The 21173-nt window shown below is 35.7% G+C and overlaps 1 protein-coding gene across 2 annotated transcripts in view; it reads right to left on the bottom strand.

Moving 5' to 3' along the window:
- The window catches only part of LOC140443772 (uncharacterized), a 126075-nt gene that overhangs the window by 42893 nt on the left and 62009 nt on the right, over positions 1-21173 (bottom strand). For both annotated transcript variants that reach the window (XR_011951262.1, XM_072535205.1), the window contains exon 2: positions 17660-17798. Coding sequence is in view for 1 of the 2 variants with exons in the window: in XM_072535205.1 (XP_072391306.1) it covers positions 17660-17798 (139 nt within the window). In the remaining variant the exon portion in view is untranslated. The remainder of the gene's footprint in view (positions 1-17659; positions 17799-21173) is intronic.

The following is a 21173-nucleotide window of genomic DNA, read 5'->3' as shown; positions in this document are numbered from 1 at the left end:
ATGCAATATTAAAAATAGTTTAATTATATGAAATTTAGCATTTAATTTTAGAACCATCTGTCCCATCAGCATTCACATTTATAATTAAATAAACAAACCGATAGCTTTTATTCATTTCTAATTAAAACTTCGATAGATTTTTATAATTCTAACATCTTTTGGAGCATGAACGCATCACCATTTAATAAATTAAATAGGGACTTGTTAAATCGTAACGAAAAGGAACATGAATGAACGATATTGTTCTGAATCTTTCATACATTTAAATTTCCACTTCGGAAATCATTCTCAAAATAATTAATACTAATTAATGTTTTTTATTTTGAAAATTAGAAAATGTTAGATTAATAGTACAATTTAAAACCGTTAACCAGATAGATCACATCCTAATAGATGCAAAGCATTCTTCCGACTTCATGGATGTCAGAAGCTACCAAGGTCCAAACATAGATAGTGACCACTTTCTTGTATTGGCAAATATCAGAGGAAGAATTTCAAACATAAAGGAGGATAAACAATGAAACAAGACAGAATTAATGTTGATAATCTGCGCATTGAAATCGTTGCGAGAGAGTATTGGAGACAAATGGACGAGGAAATAGAGAGCCTGTAAGCGATGGAAAATGTGGAGAAATTATGGACAAAATGTAGAAATATACTAACTGAGAAGGCATCGGTAATATTGGGGAAAACCAAACCAATTAGACAAAACGAATGGTTTGACGAGAAGTGCCAAGAAGCAACAGATAACAAAAATAGAGCATACCTAAAGACAAATCAAGATAGATGCACAAAAAAAGCAAAGTAGGAACATTGGACCCTAAGAAGGGAAGAAAAAAGATTACATAGAAGAAAAAAAGGTAATTTAAAGAAAAGCAGTTAGAAAACATAGAATGGCGAAGAAATCAAAACGGAACTCGAAAGTTCTACAGAAATGTAAACAAAATGAGTAAAGAACTTAAGCCAAGAATAGGGATGGAAAAGGAAATATCTTAAGTGATACGGCCTCAATCTTGAACCGATGGGTTGAATTTTTCAACGCAAAATTTAACGGCCATTATATCGCAGAAGCAGATAACACCGTAGCAGATCGAAATCATTGGAATCTATTCCACCTAAACCAAAGACCACCTACCACTGACGAGGTTACCCAAGCCATTAAAAAGCTTAAAAATAATAAAGCACTAGGAACTGATCAAATTTGTAGTGAGCTCTACAAGAATGGTGACGACGCTCTGCTATAAGCACTGCATAAACTTTTACTTCTTGTTTGGAAAAATGAGACCATGCGATCAGCTTCAGTGTAACAACTACACAGGTATAACCCTGTTAACAACTGCTTACAAAATACTAGCAAATATTCTTTACGAAATGGTACAATTTTACACAGTTGGCATAGTTGTAAAATTCCAGGCCGAACTTACTTCAGAAAAATCAACAATTGACGAGATTCATTCAATAAGACAGATCCTCGAGAAAACATTAGAATTTAACATTGAAACACATAACCTATTCGTCGATTTTAAAGCCGCATACGGCAGTGCCAAGAGAACAGTACCTTACCAATCAATGCATGAGATTGGTATACCAGAAAAAATTATCCGATTAACGAGAATGACAATGTCTAACTTTAAAGACAGCATTAGGATACAGGGAGAAAATTCTCGATCTTTTGAAATAAAGGATGGTCTCAGACAAGGGCATGCCCTGGCTTGCCTCCTATTTAACATTGCCTTGGAAGCAATGTTATATAGCAATAGCAAATGAAACAATGTCGCGGACTACCTTTTCCAAGGCAGTTCGAGATCTTAGCATACATTGATTACATTGACATAAGAGGGCGTAGCAAGCGAGATGTTAAGCCATATTTCCTAGAATTGGAAACGCCGGCGAAACAGGTCGGTCTAGTCATCAACGACGACAAAACCAAGTACATGTTGGTTAGTACGGATCCTATAGCAAATGAGAAACGGAAAATAGCATTTAGAAGTCATATCTTTGAACATGTTAACAGCTTCACATACCTTGGCTCGCTAGTGACTACTACCAATAAAACAAGCAAAGAAATTATAAGACGAATAAACCTAACAAATAGGGCATACTATGGACTCCAAAAACAATTTCACTCAATAAATATGCAAAGAAAAACTAAAATTATTATATACAAAACACTGCTGAGGCCGGTCGTCACATACGGAGCGGAAACATGGACTCTAACGCAGAAGGATGCAAGACATCTGGGAATATTCGAGCGTAAGATACTTTGAATAATATTTGGAGCTATAAACGATTATGGGTAGTAGGGCGGTCGACTCCAACTCCGTAACCAGATAGAGTACCTCGGTGTGGTGTTCACAGAAACACTAAACTGGAGGGTTGATCTGACTGCAACCCGTAACAGAGTAAGGAGAAGAGTCGGTTTACACAACGCCGTCTGTGGTACATTCATACGGACATACTCCCGTACACTCATACACACATACAAAACATTAATTAGGCCCGTGATTGACTATATAGCAAATATATATGCTATGTTCAATCACGGCCTTACACAACAACTGCTGGGATTGGAACGGGAAATCCTGCGTAGAGTAAACTACAAACGGTACGACTACTCCTCCTCCCTCATACATCAACCATCGAACATCCAACCCATCAATGAGAGGCTCTCCTCTCTGAGCAGGAGTTATACAATCAAACCCATCCGTGGCCAAATAGTACCTACTAATTTTCTGACTTTAGCCAGCAACGAACTCCCTGATGAATACATTAATAACCTGGAGGAAACTACACCGTACCAGATAAATAGCTCACTTCGAGCTTTGCTACGGGCAGGGAGGAGCGGTTTTCTGTGGTTTCCCGATTCCATGGCACAATTATACCTGCCTATTGTGACGTTACAGCCACAGCTGCCCTCTCCGCGATTTACAACATTTGTATACATTTATTAATTAAATTCATTCACAATTCATAACTATATATTTTTTACTAATAATTGACGAAAAGGACCGTTTTAGCTCAAACCCTTTCATCCCTGACCACCCTGGACACCACCTTCTGCGCAGGACTACATCCACCGACGCGTACCACTAGTGAGGCATACCCTAGCGACGCAATGCCGACATCCAAACAAAACAAACCACGTCCTGAAGAGTTGTCACACCTAAAATAGCACAGCACAATCATACAGAAGAAAAATACAACCAACAGAAAGAACAACAAGACAACGATGAAAAAAGAGATCACTTGAGAAAGTCACTCGGCCGAAACAGCTGTATTAATAAATATAATATAAATTATAATAAATTTTGTGGAAGTGTTCAAAACAAAAGTTTTCATTGTTGTATTGCTACTTAAATTTATATAAAAAAAACTCCAACCGGCTTAATAAAGCCACCATATTATTAAAATTATTAAAAGCTAACCGGCAGACGCAGAGTCTGCCGGGTGACTTGGAGACTCTTACGGTATATTTTTTATCCAATAGCAGTTTTTTTAAAGTAAAATATTAATGAATTATATCTGGTCTTCTGGTGATTAACCTCGTATACAGGGATACATTCCGGATATCAAAATCCAATATTGAATATCTTCGGTTATTTCCCCCTTCATTATAATTGAAATTCAATTATTACTTAACAAATGTTCATCACAATTATAACAAAAACATTAATTAGTGTCAGATTTCTCGTCAATATTAAAAATGTATTCGGAAATCATAATCAGAAAACATTGCAGTAATAATGTGCGATGATGTTATTGTGTTTTGTTATAATTAATACAGTTTTATTTTTCAGTTTGATGTAAATGATTGAACTGTATATTATGGAAAATGATATTCAACGAGTATTTAGTTCCTATTCTATATCAATTTATTGATATGTTGTTTGTTTCCGCTATAGTGAAGGATTTTTTAAATAAGCAGCACTGAAATATATTTTTTATATGTAAAAATTCGCGTAACTTTTCTACATTATTGTAAATAAATTCCTAAATCATTTATTTACTAAATATTGATATAAAAACGATTATCTGATAAAAAAAAGAAAAAATCATTTTTTTTAAGATTAACAATTAAAATTCTTGTTAATAAACAACTGCAAAAAAATCATCCAACATACTAACTATATATTAAAATATCAGAATTAGTCCAGTCTGGTTATGCAAAAATCATCGATTTCATGGCAAAATTTTTCGCAGCTATATGAAGCTTTTAAGACAAAGGTGGGTGTTACTAGATGACGAACAGATGAAAAAGTACTCGTATTTTTACCTTGCGTTTTTTTAAACAATAATTTATGGTCACAATTTGATTTTTTGTCTATAAGTTTTTCCCTTATATTTTCCATAAACAATATTTATATAATTTTTTTATATCAAGAATATCTTTATTTTCTCGTTTTTTAAATTAAAATTGATAAATAATTTACGGAGATATTTGCAAAAAAGCAGTTTTTTTGCACTAATTGATAAATTTTATTAATTTTTTTATTAACAAAATAAAATGTAATTAATACATTGGAACATCGCTACTGGCTCCGACTGAGAATGCCAAAGAAGAAGACAAAAACGAGTTTTACGAGAAACTCGAAGAGATATACGAAAAAATACCCAAGAATGGCAAATTAATTTTACTAGGCAATTTCAACGCAATGATAGGAAAGGAAGACATAAATAAAGACGTAGCTGGAAAGAAAACTCTCCACACAATTACGAAAACTAAGGAAAGAATAAAAATAAAATTAAAGACAGTCAAGATTTCCTTTCACGCAAAAATAGTCTATGTATCTGTTGATACGTATTTCGCTTTAATAAAGCTCATCAGAACAGTTATTCATAGGCTTTCTCAACGTGAAAATTAATCTATTTCTGTCTTTGGGAAGCAACGATAAAATGGCTTCGAAACGGACGCAATAGCGACATCTGATATTAAATCCGTAAAATAGTTTCGAAACTAACTAACTAATAAGGAAAGAATGTTTTGTAACTTAGGAGCAGCAACAGACACATTTATATTGAGCACACATTTCAAACACAAAAAAGAGCATAAGGTACCATGGCTAATACCAGAATCAACTGAGGGTAATCAAATAGATCATATTTTGATTTTAAAAAAGTGCAGAAAAATAATTCAAGATGTCAGGTCATATCGGAGTTCAAATGCAGATTCTGACCACTTGCTGGTAATAGGAAATATGGAAATGAAAATAATTAAAGACATAAAGCACTACATAAATAAAAGTGAAATGTAGGGAAACTAGAGTTAGATATTATTTAGAACGATTATTCTAAAGAGTTGGGAGCAAATTTAAAAGTCTCAAGCCCTTACAATATAGAAGAAATGTGGAAAAAAATAAAGGTCACATTTCGATAGCAGCAGAAAAAGTAATAGAATATAAAGAAATAAAAAGGAAAAAAGAATGGTGCAACTAGGGAAAAAACCTAGCAGAAAAGAAATAGCTGAAAACAGGTAGAGCAGAAAGCTTGGAAGAGTATAGAAGAAGAAACAAATACTTACTCAAATGCTGTACAAATAGAAAAAAGAAAAGAATTAGTGAACTTATAGAAGAGTTAGAAATAAATAACAAGAGTAGTGTAAATCTATATAAATACATATATAAAATCTCAAAACAAGAAAAAACCATCAGTTAAGATTGATGTCAAAATATGGGAGAAATATTCCTAAAAGTTATTTAAGGCTAAAGAAAGCACTCACGAATGCATGGAAGAAACTTACCTTAATTATAAAAATGAAATCGAAAATCCATCGTATGAGGATTTTTTACGTGTGATAAGAAATCTAAGGCTTACAAAATAGTGGCTTATATACTTTATGATCGTTTACTAGTGTATGCTGAGGAAAAAATAGGCAAATACCAATGTGGATTCCGAAAAGAAATGTCAACAATTGATCAGATTTTCCTTCTCAGACAAACCTTAGAAAAGACATATGAATATGGAATCGATACCTACCACCTCTTCATAGATTTTAAAAGCGCGTATGACAGTGTAGACAAAAACGCACATTATAATACCATGGCAGAACTAGATATTCCGTCACAACTAATAACATTGGTAAAGGCAACTCTTTCGAAAGTTGAGTGCAAAGTCAAGGTACAAAACAGAGTGTCAAGGTCTTTTCAAACACATACTAGTCTATCGTGTCTATTGTTTAACATCGCGCTAGAAAGAGCCATAGAGAAATCGGGCATAACAACCAGAGGTACGATCATCAATAGAAGTGTACAGATATTGGCCTACGCAGATGACATTGACATAGTAACACGGACAAAAAGAGACCTGATACAGGCTTTTGAAACATTAGAAAAAGCCGAGAAGACAATGGGACTGCAGGTAACGTATCCAAAACAAAATGCATGAAGGTAACGAACAGCACACCAATAGCGGCACCACAAGATCTGGTAACTGAAGCATACACATTCGAACGGGTCTCGGAGTTTATATATCTTGGAACACAACTAAATAAGAGCAACCTAGTAAGCGTAAAAATTAAGAGAAGAATATACCTGGCGAACAGAGCTTACTTTGAACTAAAGCAGCTCTTAACATCACATATAATTAGCAGAAAAACCAAGATATTAATATATGAAACTCTTTTTAAACATGTCCTGAGATACGCGTCAGAGACATGCACTATGGTAAAAAGCGACGAAGAACTGTTAGGCCGCTTTGAAAGAAGAATACTTAGGCACATACACGGAGGAGTACAAGAAAGCGGGATACGGTGCAGGCGCTACAATTTTGTGTTGTATCAATGCTATGAAAATGCAACATCGTCCGGTCTATTAAAATTAATAGACTAAGGTGGCTAGAACACCTTGAAAGAATGGACACTGAAGACCCCCAAAGACAGATATTATATCAAGAGCCAGTAGGGACCAGGAAGAGAGGCAGGCCAATATCTAGATTTAAAACTTAAGTCGAAGATGACTTGAGGAATCTAGGGGTCAGAAATTTGAAAGCCAGGGCGAAAGGTAGGGGGGAACGGAGACTAATTATTGAACAGGCCAAGACCCACACAGGGTTGTAGAGCCAAAGATGATGATGATTATGATAAGAAATCTAAAGCAAATGAAAACAGCAGGCCAGTCCTGCTGAAACGAAACCATGAAATCCCAAACGAGCTAATAAAACAAGGCGGAGAAGAACTGCAACGACAAATATACGACCTAATAATACAGATTTGGGTAAAAGAAAGAATGCCCAAAGAATGAAAAACAGGGTGGACATATCCTATGTTAAATAAAGGGGACATCACACAATGTAACAACTATAGAGGAATAACATTGTTAAACAGCTACTACAAAATATTGACATCATTAATCAGACAAAGACTCTCAAAATACATTTAAACTAAAATAGGAGAGTACCAGAAGGGATTTAGAGAGGAAAGGTCAACAATAGACGCAATACACATAATCACACAGTCAAATTAAGAAGTGTTACGAACATGATATCGACTTACACATGCTTTTCATAGATTTTAAGCAAGCATTTGACAGTCTAATAAGACCTGACCTAATAGAAGACATAAAACACCTAAATATCGCAATGAAACTGATAAAGCTTACGAAAATGACAATGGAGGGATCGACTGCAGCAATAATAACAGATTTATTGCATCTCCAAGAATATATAAATAGCATTTGGAGTACGACAAGGCGACTCTCTTTCAACGTCACTATTTAACGTCGCTATAGAAGAAACAATTAGAGCTACTGAAATGAACGGTACAATTATTATAACATCGACGTCGCAACTTGTGGCGTACGCTGACGACATAGCACTGATTAGTAGAAACCCAAACAGTTTAAAGGAAGAATTTGCAAAGTTGCGCAAGGAAGCATGCAAGATCGGTTTGACATTAAAATCAAAGTAAAACAAAATACCTAATATGTTCAAGAAAAAGTACAGTTAATGTGACAAGGTATTTGGGAGTATGAGGTTGAAAAGGTAGAACACTCTAAATATCTTGGAGTCCCCGTTAATGGAACTAATGAAAGAAGCATAATAATTGATGAAAGAATTCTGTCAGGAAACAAAACTTACTGGAAATACAACAACTTCCTCAAAGATAAGAAGCTTACTCAGAATACTAAATTGAAAATTTACAGAGCAGCAATTAGACCAGTAATCACATATGGTGCTGTAGTATAATGTGCCTGACACAGAAATATGAAGAAAGATTGAGGATCTTAGAGAGAAAAATCATTAGAAGAATAGCAGGCTCACTAAACTTAGGTAATAATGAATTTAGAAAACTAATGGACCATAAAGTAAGATAACTTGTGGAAGGAGAAGACATCGTCAGATTTATCAGGGCACAGAGACTTAGATGCATGGGACATCTAGAAAGGAGAAATCCAGAAGCAGTTATCAAGAAAATCACTAAATGGAAACCAGTATCAGGCAGATCACGAGAAAGACCGAAGACGAGATGGGAGAACCAGATAATTGCGGACCTTAATAAGATGGAAATTAAAGATTTCAAAACCATAAGCGAAAACAGGAAAGAATAGAGAAATATTGTACGCCGAATCAGACAACCAGTTGTAAAACCAAAATGTTAATGTTGATTCCCCGCAACAAATGAATCGGAAGAGCCCTAAGAGGGCGGCAATCACTCCGCTACGAGTGTAGATACCATGATAATGATAATAACGTTGTAGATAAAAGCTTTCTGGGATAAACAACGTCAATTTTGCAATAACTGTTACGTGAAACTTCTTGAAATCTTTATAGCTCAATACCTACATGTGGTAATGTCCCTAGTATCATGCGAAATAATAGTTTTTTTGTGTATTTTTAGAAATGTTATTAATAATTAAAAAAAACTACTTTTGCAACTATTTTTACAATAACTAAACAACAAATTAACAAAAATAACTTCACAAACACTCATTTTAAAGGATTTTCTATGCTTTTTCAGTAAAATTGTGTCACTTTTCCATATAATTTGCTGTCTTCATCTTTTGTATTTAAAATGAAATAGCGATCCTACATTGTCTATATATTGTTTATAAGCAAAAAATAAGATGTAATGTTTTGCATACTTTGTTTATTTTATATTGTTACCACCAAATTTATGGAAAGCAGTTGATAGATAACTGTATCAAAAAGGCTTTTATTTGCTAATTTCTCTGGTCTATAACTCCGAGAGATTCATTTATAAAATTTAGATTAGGTAAGGTTAACTTTTCTGTGATAAGCACAATAGATAAGCAAAATTTCAGTAAAGTAAATTTTGGTTATCATAACAATATGGTAAATAATAATAAACTTTGTTTACATTACCCCAGTTAACAAATAAAGCATTCTTATAGTGCGTTTATTATGTTGATAATTTACTTACCAACCTATAAACAACATTCTCTATATATAAAATTACTAACGAAATTGTTCTAGGAACTATAAAATTTCATTTCGCTGTCATCATTAATCAAATAACCACGAAGTTAAGGGCACTGATAAATGCTTAACGGGTATATGACTTGCATTTTCCTACAATAACGTGAAAATAGAAAATAATCACTAGTTGTTTTTCCTAGAAAAACAGACGTAACAAACTGAAACTAGGGTGTCTAAAAGAGGGACTACACCAGTACATTTTTTTCAGATCAAATACTACTAACGTAAAGAATGTTTACCTTTTCCAGTAATTTTAGATATATTTGTGGGGAATTAATCATTCGATTTTAAGACTAAAATGTCTTATAAAAGAGAAAGAAGTTTTGTCTTTATATATATACTAGGGATTAAAAGGTTAAACATAATATTTTAAAAATTATTACAGATCAAAAATGCGTAGAAATTCTTCTTCTCGTTCCGTCTTTTAACTAAGGTTGGCGATCACTTCTTTAAACGCTTCCCTATCTTTTGCAACGTGAAATATCTGTTATACACTGAGGTTCATACAATCTTTGATATTACTAAGCCTTTTCTTCCATTATTTCCTTTTTCTTTCCACGCCTTTTCTTCCATCTATTCTTTCTTGCATGGTTACTTGTAGGAGAGAGTATTTATCATTTCGAAGTATGTGCTCCAGGTGTGATGTTTTTCTTATGTTAACTATCTATAGAAGTTCTTCCTCTTGTAGTGTCTATCGGTTTCGGATGTTGGCGACAATTATAGCAATCTGTATTTTGCAAACTGCTGCTCTGAAAAGATTTGTGGTGTGGTTGTGCTGAACCACGTATGTAGATTTTTCAGCCAGGAAATCCTTCGCCTTCCTGGTCCACGTTTTCCTGCTACTTTTCCAGAATTAATTACAGGAACCCATATTTTCCGGTTCAGGATTCGACGATAAACCCACATTTCAAAAGCCTCAATTTTCTTGCAGATAGCGTCTGTGAGAGTCCACGACTCAACTCCGTACAACCGTATAGGAAAGATATAACATCGTAGTAACCAGATTTTTATGGGTACTGATAAATCATGGCATTTGAATAGCTTAGCTATCTTTGAAATGCAGATTTTGCGATCTCTATCCTACATGTGGTCCTACAAGTGGTCATTCCATATGTAGGACGGAGGTTGTTTGGACCTATTATCATCAAAGAGTTCTTGTATGTATTTGGTCCATATACATATTGCTTGATTTTTATCTGTGATGATGTTCCCTTGTGGATCTTGCAGTTTGCTAGCTGTGTTAGATTTTTAACCAACTGTGTTTTTAACCAATTGTCTTTGGCCTTTCGCATTTCGGTTCTTATTTGTCTCTGAATATTTTTGTACATTCTTTTGTTATTCTTTAATTTTCTTCTTTCTTCCATGAGTTGCAGAATTTGTCATTTATCCAACTTTTCCACTTCTCTTTATTGTCTATTAGATGTTCTTCTCTGATCTTGTTAAAGGTTTCACATATATTCTGGAGTGACTCTTCTGGATCATAGCTTTGCTCCATGTTACTTAGCTTTTCTGAAAGAATCCGTGCGACTATCTCTTTTGTTTTCTTATCTTTTAGTCTTCTCATATCATTTTTTTATTACTATTCTTTTTTGTAACCTTTTTAAAGCTAAACCTAAATTTACCAATAACAGGAAATAGTTTTAATTTTTCTCTCCTTTAATTTTTTTCCCTATATAAAAATCACCAATAAATTCACCCCTTTTTCCTTTACCAATTTTCGCATTTAAGTCACCCATACTGTCACCCGTTATATCTTCTTTTTTAATAAGTTTAAGTGAATTTATCGACAACTCATAGAATTCCTCTGCCTCTTCTTTTGGTTTACCGCTGGTTGGGGCATACACTTGTAAAACATTTAATTTGGCCGTCATCATTTCCCGAGTGGTATACCATATGATTATCAACAATACAAGTAGGTACCACTATTTGGCCACCTCATTTCGTCTATGCCGATTATACCTACTCCGAGTCTGGTCATTTCTTGAATGGTATTATGAACTTTTCCAGCCTGATACATTGTCTTCACAATCCAGGTACATACTTTGATAATCGACTCTGAAGTTTGTAGAGACACTTTTCCAGTTCTGTCACAGGGTTTTCCCTGGGTTACAACCTGGGAGGCCCTGTAATCTAGAGGTGGATCACCTTCCTTGCCGAATCTTTGCTTCCATATTCCATGATAGCTTTACTAGAGATGTCATCAGGGACCTTTAATGCAGTGGTTTCTCGTTTCCTTCTGCATTCTGATGCCGTTAACCACTTTCTTGGTTCTTCCGCCTTCGAGACCAATTTCTCAATCTCAGGACAACAGAGTGTCCTTCCGCTTACGAGCTCATCCGCCCGAAGCTGTTAACCAGTAAATGGTGAATTGCTTATCCCGGCAAACACTCGGGTGTTAGAGCCTAGTTTGTTATCTATCAGGATGCACCAGATGACCATGATCTAGATCATCATACGAGCACGTGAGGTTGCCATTTAAATAGGAGACGTTATACGTTGCGCATCACTAGACCACTAGCCCACCTTCAGAAGTTACCTATCTCTATTTTAGCCATCCAAAGAATTTTAAGAATACGTCTGTAGAGCCACATTTCGTATGCTTCTGTTTTTCTATTAATTATGGATTGAGATTTCATTGTCCAAGTTTTTACCACATATAGCAGCTGCGACTAAACATAGCTTTGTACAAACAGAGAATCTAATGGCCAAACTTAATTTCTTATTTGTGAACATTGAGTTTTATTTTACAAATTCTTTCCAGTCTATTTCTATTCTGACTTTTATCTCATCGTTTGAGCCTAATTGGAAGTTTATGATTACTTCTAGGTATTAAAAACCAAAGCAAAGAGGATAGACAAGTCTAAATTTTATACTTGTCGATCCTCTTTGCTGCTGTGTTTACCTTTCAGTGTCAATTGTACATTGTTGATAGGGGTTTTTAGATCACCATATATTAGGTTTTATTTATATTCATTATCAGTTTCATGTTTTTACTTTGAGTATTAATTCTTTTCAAAAGGACTTGTGGATCTTTTATATGTTCTGCAATAATTGCAATATCGTCTGCAAATATTATGTCATGATGTTCTCTCCAATTCTCTCTCATAATGCTTCCAATGCTTCCTGAAATATTAGTGGCGAGTATACATTAAACAAGTGTGGTGATAGTACTCACTCCTGCCTGGTTCCTCTTTGAATTTCTATCCGCGTATGAACAGTATTTCAAATTTTTACGGATAAGCTTTCGACGTTATGAAGTTTGCATCGTAACGGGAAGAATTGCAGAAAAGGACACAAGGTGTAATAAAAAACAATAATTAGAAACTTTGTGTCCCTATAAAGTTCAGGAAAGTTAAAGGGGTCTTATGCCCTAAAAGCACAGGATCAGAAAAAAAATAATCAGATGATGTAGAACATGATAAAAATGATAAATAATACGAAGAAAAGATTAAGAAAAATCGAAGTAAAAGGCCATATCACCCACATGTATACATTCATGGTTTTAAAAAACTAAAAATTCTCAAATGTAATGCAAAAATGGAGGGGCATGAAAAGAGCCTCCACGTAGATTGTGTTTCACTAGGAAAAACAATTGGGCATCCCGTCAGCTAATCCTTATAATACCGTTGCACCAATACAGATGCAAACTCAGTCAAAATGGTCTTTATCAAAGCCATCCTTCATGACTACTTTAATTATTATTAGAGGCTTATCGGCAGATAAAGAAGCTCGGTTGTCTAATTTGACCATGGTGTCGATGTCTTGCTTGTTTAAGATACTCACCGAGGTACAACATGCCCCAGACCAAGGATTGGGGGTATGAAACTTATATTTGAGAGACCACACAATCGGTATGGTAGCGTAGTCTTTGTTAGGCCAGATATCGATGTAACTTCTACATATTTATCAAACCGAGATTACATCTACATTCTCACAGTGGAATTTAACTCCTGTAGAGTAACGTTCATCTACAAACTGCCAAACGCTGATTTTTCCTTCGAATAACCAAATAACTATTACTCACAGCCAAGAAAATTTGTACTAGGTGACTTTAACTGCCTCGTTGCGTGTTATAACGAGACGGACTCCAATGGCGAAGAACTAGAAAAATGAGTGGAAAGCATAAATCTGTAACTTATTAATAATCCAAAATAGCGTCTTTTAATAGCGGAAGATGGCGCAGAGATTACAACCTAAACAATGTATTTGTCAGCAAAACAGCATTGTAGATCGGGCGACGAAAATCGTTAGACATCCCCCGCAAAAACACAACATAGACCAATAACTTATAACTTGCTTTTCCAACACGGTAATCAGATTCTAAACTGCACCTTTTAAAAGAAGGTTCTTCTTCTTCTCGTAGCACTACAAACCGTGGTAGGTCTTGGCTGATTGCACAACTCGCTTTCGCTTCCATGTCGAACGATTGTGCATAATAGTTGGGTTAGTAGGTAGCCGCATTCTTCTTAAATCTAACCATATGTTGTCTTTTCATCGCATTCGTGGACATCCTAAGGGCCTTCTTTCTGTCTGGACTTCCTCTTAGATTAACTTGGTGTTATTAGGGAGTCTGTGGATATGGCGAGTCTATCTTAGACGTTGGGATTTAATCTCTTGGACTACATCGCTAGCCCTTTACATCTGTTTGACCTCGGCATTTGTTCTCATTCGTTATTGGTTAGTATTTAGGCGGTAATAAGGTCCAAAGATTCTTCTGAGGATTTTTCTGTCTGAGAAAGAGAAGGTTCGATTTCAAAAAAACAAAATGGAAAAATCTCTGAAGCCTGGGATCAAGAAGTTTGCAACCTGAAACCATGCCCTGAGTTATATGATAAGCTTGCACATACAGTAAAACACTAAAGTATATTCCTAGAGGTTGCCGAACTAAATACATAGCAAGGATCAATAATGAATATATAAAATATATGAGAAGCTATATGAGGATGACTCTACTTAGGAAGTAACAATAAAGGCTGGGGATGGCGGCGTGCTACATGTGATGGCGTATCCTCCAACAGACTGAACAGGTAATGCAAGCTGGTGACTAGTCTGGACATGAAACAAAACAGTAGATGCGCTTGGAAGTTAATTCAGAATTTTGACAATCCCACTACCCTGACTACCCAACCTGACAGAAGACATACCTAATTAGAAAACCCACCATCTCCTGACGAACGGTAGGTCGAGATAAAGAAAGAACAAGGTGAGACTTCAACAAAGTATCGACGAAGAAAGGAATGTTCTAGGTACCTACTTTTGTCTGGAGGAGATGGGAGACACAATCCACCAAATGAAAGATATTAAAGCGGCTAGCGTGGACGAAATACCAACAGAACAAAATAAAGAACTTTGGAACAATAACGTAGAGTGGTTTGTACTAATATTGAGTTGTTGATTCTACAAATCCCCAAAAGCTGGTAGAAAGCTAGAGTGGTGGCTCTCTTAAAACCACACGGATGGCAGGATGCAGCAGATAAAAAAAATTTTAGACCTTTTCGAAAGAATGATATTGAACCGGGCCGCTGAATTTGTGGAGACTAAAATTATTACAGAACAAGCAGAGTTCACACTCGGAAAGTCTTTCTGTAGCCTAACCCTTAACCTCACCCAGCACATTGAAGATTGTTTTGAACGGAAAAAAATAACAGAGATATTGTTTATATACCTCATTGCTACCTATGGCACAATTAATTAACCATCAACGGCTGCTGACAAAACTCTACGAAACTACAAGGTATTTTCGACTTACAAAGTTAGTGATATTTCTTCTCCATAACAAACGCTTCTCAGTTTTATACCTGATGTATGACTGTAGAGAAATGTTGGTCAACGTTTAAAGACACACTACTTTTTAAAAATCCGCAAAAAAAAAAGAATTAAAGTTTTAAAAGACCGATGGCCACAAGAATTCTATTTAGAAATTGAGAAACTGGAGCAACGACATGACAGCTTCCATTTGAATTAAAAACTAAAAGAGTTAACAAGCAAAAGCAGAATTTACAGGCAAAATATATTATAAAACTATGGTGGTAAAATTTTAAGTTATATTAAAGAGCGCTGTACCGAATGGGAAAATTACTTAGTAGAATTATTTAAAGATGTCCGAAGAACCAGATCCGAACCTGGTCCGAAGATACCATGGACCCAACGAGTTACAAATGCAGAAGTGTTAAGACGGCTACAAAAGGATTGCGAGGTCATAAAGCACATCAAAACAAGAAAGCTGGAATGTTTAGGCCACATTACCAGAGGTGCGAAATACGAGATATTAAGGCTCATAATGCAAAATAAAATCAAGGGTAAAAGATCCATAGGAAGACAAAGAATTTCCTGGCTGAGAAACCTAAGAGAGTGGTATAGTTGCAGCTCAGTAGATCTTTTTAGAGCAGCCTCCAATAAGGTACGGATAGCTGTGATGATAGCCAACCTCCGATAGGAGAAGGAACTACAAAAAGAAGAAGAAGAATCTACCAAAAAATAACATTTAACCGAGATACTGGCCCACCGAATCTAATCTAAGTTCAGAAGGCCATTCCCCAACCAAAACAAAGGCTTCTGGTCCTGACGAACTATCTCTAGAATTGTTATAACTATTAGATGACGAGAGTGTTTCGATTATCACCTCCTTCTTTAACAAGATATACAGCAGCGGTAAATTACCAAACAACTGGTTAGAATCAATATTTATAACTATTTCCAAGAAAAGGAATGCCAGACAGTGTAGTGACTGCATCATATTTTGAAGGTCTTCTGATTTTTACAGATTATCTTTAGCCTACCTATAATTGTTGAGCTCACTAGAATATGGTCTGATTGAATATCGGTATCTGGATAAGTCTTGACCGATTTTATGCAATTTTTAAATCGTTCATAGGCTGTTATACATGTATTCATAATTAAAAATTTTTCCTCTTGGCAGAACTGCCCCAACCGTTCTCCTCTTTCATTTCGTTGTCCTAGACCGAACTGTCTAGTAATATTGAGAGAGATTTCGGATCCCACTTTTGCATTAAAGTTCCCCATAATAAGAGTAAGTTCGTGTTTTTTTGTCATAGCTAAGGCTTCTGATAAAAGTTGATAAAATGTTTCAATCACAGTATTTCCTTTGACTGCAGTTAGTGCGTATACTTGTATTATATTTATATCTACTGGGAATGCAACTAATTAAATTAGCATTACTCGATCTGATAATGAGGCAAATTTTCTTACAGGCTTTGCAAGCTATTTTTTTAGTATGATCGCTACGCCGTTTTGATGTGACTCATCGTTTGTTCCAGAGTATTATATCTGATATAGTTGTGAGAATTGTACTACCTATCCATTGTTTGGCCACCTTGTTTCGCAGACTCCTTATATAGAGATATCGAGTCTGTCCATTTCAAGTAAGATGTTTCTCAGCTTTCCTGCTTCGTATAATGTTTTAATAATCCGCGTGCATATTTTAATTCTTTTATGATTATTTAACTTAAGTGAATTTTTATCAGGATTTCTCTTGTTGGCCACCGGGGAAGCCCTATGATCTTCCTCTGCCAGATCTTGGGTTCCGTATCCATGATCAGTAACTGATATTTCGTGGCTATTGCTTGGCATGACGATTGTTCTCGGCATATCCTTATAGATCTTTAATATTAATTATTTATTATTAATATAATTTTTCCGTTGCCTCCTATTATCGTTATTCGTTATCTCCATGCGGTTGGCCGATTATCGACTAATTGGTCTTTTGGGACAATTTCTTATACCAGGGACAAGGGAGTGTCCTTATTGTCTTCTCAGTTCGTCTACCCGAAGCTGTTGACTAACAAGAGAGGGACTGCATATCCTGGCAGTCAGTCAGAAAAGTAAGGGGGAGTTGGGCACTATGATAAGGTAAAATAGAAAAAAGAGAAAGAAGAATATCTGTGCATCTTCTGACCAACATAAACACATGCAGCATAGCTTACGGTTCCAGAAGACGAAAAAGATGAAAAACATTAAAAATTATGAAATCAATAAAAAAAATTAGCCTACAAATGAATGTTCGGATAATCTTAAACATGTTGAGAATATTTTAAGCAAAAATTAAAATAATAACCCAAAAAACTACATGGCTATACGACGTAACAAAGTAGGTATAATTTTCAACAGCAACACTCAGTAAAAATCAGCAAGTAAAAAGTTTTTAGTTAAGGAAAATATTTTGTAACCTAAATTAATCAGTTTAGATAAAAAAATCTACAATGTAATTTACCTGATGGTTTTGGGGATATTCCCGAACTACTACTTCCGGAATGTGATGTTCTGCAGTTTTTTTGTATCTTCAAGTCATCTCGGGGATTGTCGTATCCGTACCATCCAAGTAACTCATTCATTGCGTTCTGCGCAAATTCCTGAAAAACAAAATACATGTACCTATTTCATTTAATTTAATATATTTAAATACAGTCCATTTGAGTTAGACGAAAAAAGCCTAACCTTAAAAGTGTAAATAGAAGTGTAAATTTAAAATCGCGACTGAATCTATCCATCTTAAATTTGAAAATGAAAATGGAGAACCATTTTTGCTCAATATCTTCGCCATATTCAATTTTTCGACAAAAATGGTGATAATATCCCATTCTCACCTTCCCCCTTATAATTATTTATGAACATCTTTCTGCGCCATATCACTGATGCATACGTAATTGTTGGTCTTTCCATCATTAACGTAGTTACCACTGTTTTGTTTATTTGTTTTAACTGCTGATTACGAGTCAGCCTTGAGTTTAATATTATCTCAAAATATTTTATTTTACCATTTAGGATTTATTTACCATTTAGTCTAAGAAGACGCACTCCATCGTGAATTTTTCCTTCTGGTAAATTTCATGATTTTAGGCTTCTGAGGGCTAATCTTCATATATAGTTCCCTATGATATCTAGTGTTCAACCAATGCATCCTTCCTATCATGACATATGGATGTCAAACCTGGACCCTAACCAAGGCAAACATGAATAAACTAGCCACAACAGAAAGAACAATGGAAAGGGCAATGTTAGGTATACGACTGTCAGATAAAAAGAGGAACGACTGGGTAACATCCAAAACAAAAGTCGAGGACATAGCAACAAAAATTGCCAAACTTAAATGGAGCTTCGCGGGCCACACTGCTAGACAAAAAGACCAACGTTGGAATACTACAATACAACATTGGAGACCTTACGACCTTAAGTAAACGACCAAGAGGAAGACCACAGATGAGATTGGTTGATGACATTAAAAGAATAGCCGGAACAAATTGGAAATATGTTGCTCATGCTCAGGATAGAGACCGATGGAAGGAGTTGGGAGAGGCCTATGTCCAAACATGGACGACAGAAGGCTACGAAGAAGAAGATGATATCTAGTATGTCGCTATACATTCATTAGTAATGAAGATACTGTGTGAAGGATTCGATTAGTTGTTTATTTTGTATGCAGTCGGAAGCCTTTTTTAAATCAATAAATCAAAATTTGTCTTATAGTAAATCTATTTTTATTTATGGTGCCCTATAATATCTCGTATGTTGCTATACGTTCAATAATAATGAAGATACTGTTAATATGTGTATGTGATAGTCGCCATGTTTGTTTTTTGTATCTGAATATATTCGTTATATCCTCTTCTTTCATTTACTATGTCGCAAGTTAGAATTCGAGCAGTTGTTTATTTTGTATTTAGCCAGAGGCCTTCTTTAAGTCAATAAATCAAAATTTGTCTTAAAGTAAATCTATTTTTATCTATAGTGCTCTATGATACCTCGTATGTCCCTATACGTTTAATAATAATCAAGATACTGTGTAGTGCCCTTTTGGTAGTGGCCGTGTTTATTTTTTCTATCTGAATATATTCAATATATCCTCTCCGTTTATTTTCTACGTCGCATGTTAGGATTGGTTCAGTTGTTTATTTTGTACTCGGTCAGATGTATTCTTTAAATCAATAAATCAAAATGTGTCTTTAACTTAAACTATTTTTATGCATAGTGCCCTATGACATCTCCTTTGTAACTATACGTTCATTATTAATGAAGACAATGTGTAGTGCCCTTTTGGTAGTAGCTTTGTTTGTTTTTTGTACCTTAATATATTCGTGACATCCTTCCCTCTCATTTAACGTATCACATGCCCTTATCGGACCAAATACAACATATTCGCTACCGCCTCTCCTTTCCAACGATGTATCATACGTCATGATCCGACGAACTATTCTATCCCCACCACAAAACGCTCAAAAAATTATTTAATTTTACATAATTCTGTTTAAATTGATTTAATTTTATTTAATTCTATTTACCTTTATTTAATTTTATTTAATCTTACTAAGTTGTTATTTTATTTTATTTTGGTAAAGCGTGGACGTTTGTTAATCGTCAATTTATTTTTATAAGTGTGACATAATAATAAATATCTGTTATACGTCGTTGATCTTACCGTCTAATTACAGTAAGCTATATTTTTTAGCAATTTTCGAAAAAATTAATTAACTGAGATTTCTTTAAATTATTTTGTATTAAATAAATCTACCTTAAAAATATTATTAAAATTAATTATTAATTATATTTATATATAATTAATACAGTATTATTAATTAAACGTATTGTTTCAAGAACAAAATTTGATTGAAATATGGTAGTTCATATTTCTTTCCTAGATGGCGCCGTTAGTTGGCTGGACTTACAGTGTGAGATGTCATTGTCATCATAGCCTTTTATATAGATAGATAAACGGCGAAAGGAACACAATTCGTCGAACTTTCGTGTATGAATTGGTATCAATAGACTGTTATAACGTTATTTCTCTATGCCCTACGTCTTCAGACATTGACGAATGTGTGTACCCTCTGACGATACAGCATCAGCTGGAACCTGGTTTACCTGGCCTTTCGGTATACCTAACCCCTACGAGTCCGACACCATTTGAGGGTGGCGCGTTGCATGAAGCATCGCGGGGCTCCACCCTCCCCGTAGTACCTGTTGCGCACACCCGTCAGTTATCTAACCCCCCCTGCATGTGGGGGCCGAAGGCTCGCCATCGCACGTTTGACAGGTCGCCGCTGAGGAGCTCTCCACTCCCACTCTTAAGTCTCTCAAGGTGGGTACGTGCCACGCCGCTAATGGGGAAAGGGTGTATCAAGGACGCAGCTCGTTCAACATCACCTTGGTACCTTGAAAAGAGAGTAGATTGGTCCCACGAGAGGCTCGTTTCGGATACTAGGAGTGTAGACCGATGACCGTAACGCCGAAGGTCCCTGCGTACGTTTCTACAAACTCGACACCTCAAACGACGGCTCTCCACCTCTTCATTCTCTCCCATTAGTTGCCTCTTACGACAGGCAGGTATAACTTGCCCCAGCTGTATTTTTGTTTCCGTCGAACGGAGTACGTCTTCAGACATAGCTGCACTTGGTGCCCTCCAAATAAATTGGCAGGACCCTGGTCTAGCTGGCCTTTCGGCATACGACCGTTAGCGCCTTCACTGTCCTACGAGTCCAACACCAAAATGAAGGTGGCGCGATGCATAGCGCATCGCGGGGCTCCACCTCCCTCGTAGTACCTGTGTTGCGATTACCTCACGGACGGACAGGTGACGCAAGTAGAGGAATTTCCATCTCGCACGTAGACAGGTCACCACCGAGGATCTGTCCTCTACCACTCTTAAATCTGCAGGCGGGTACGTGCCGAGACACCCATACCACGAGTAATGGTGTAAGGCCAAATGAGGTGTGTACGGGCCCAGCTCGTTC

The sequence above is a fragment of the Diabrotica undecimpunctata genome, chromosome 6 (genome assembly GCF_040954645.1).
Source record: "Diabrotica undecimpunctata isolate CICGRU chromosome 6, icDiaUnde3, whole genome shotgun sequence".
NCBI lineage: Eukaryota > Metazoa > Arthropoda > Insecta > Coleoptera > Chrysomelidae > Diabrotica > Diabrotica undecimpunctata.
Note: the sequence above shows the minus strand (reverse complement) of the source record. Positions and strands in the feature narration are given on the sequence as shown.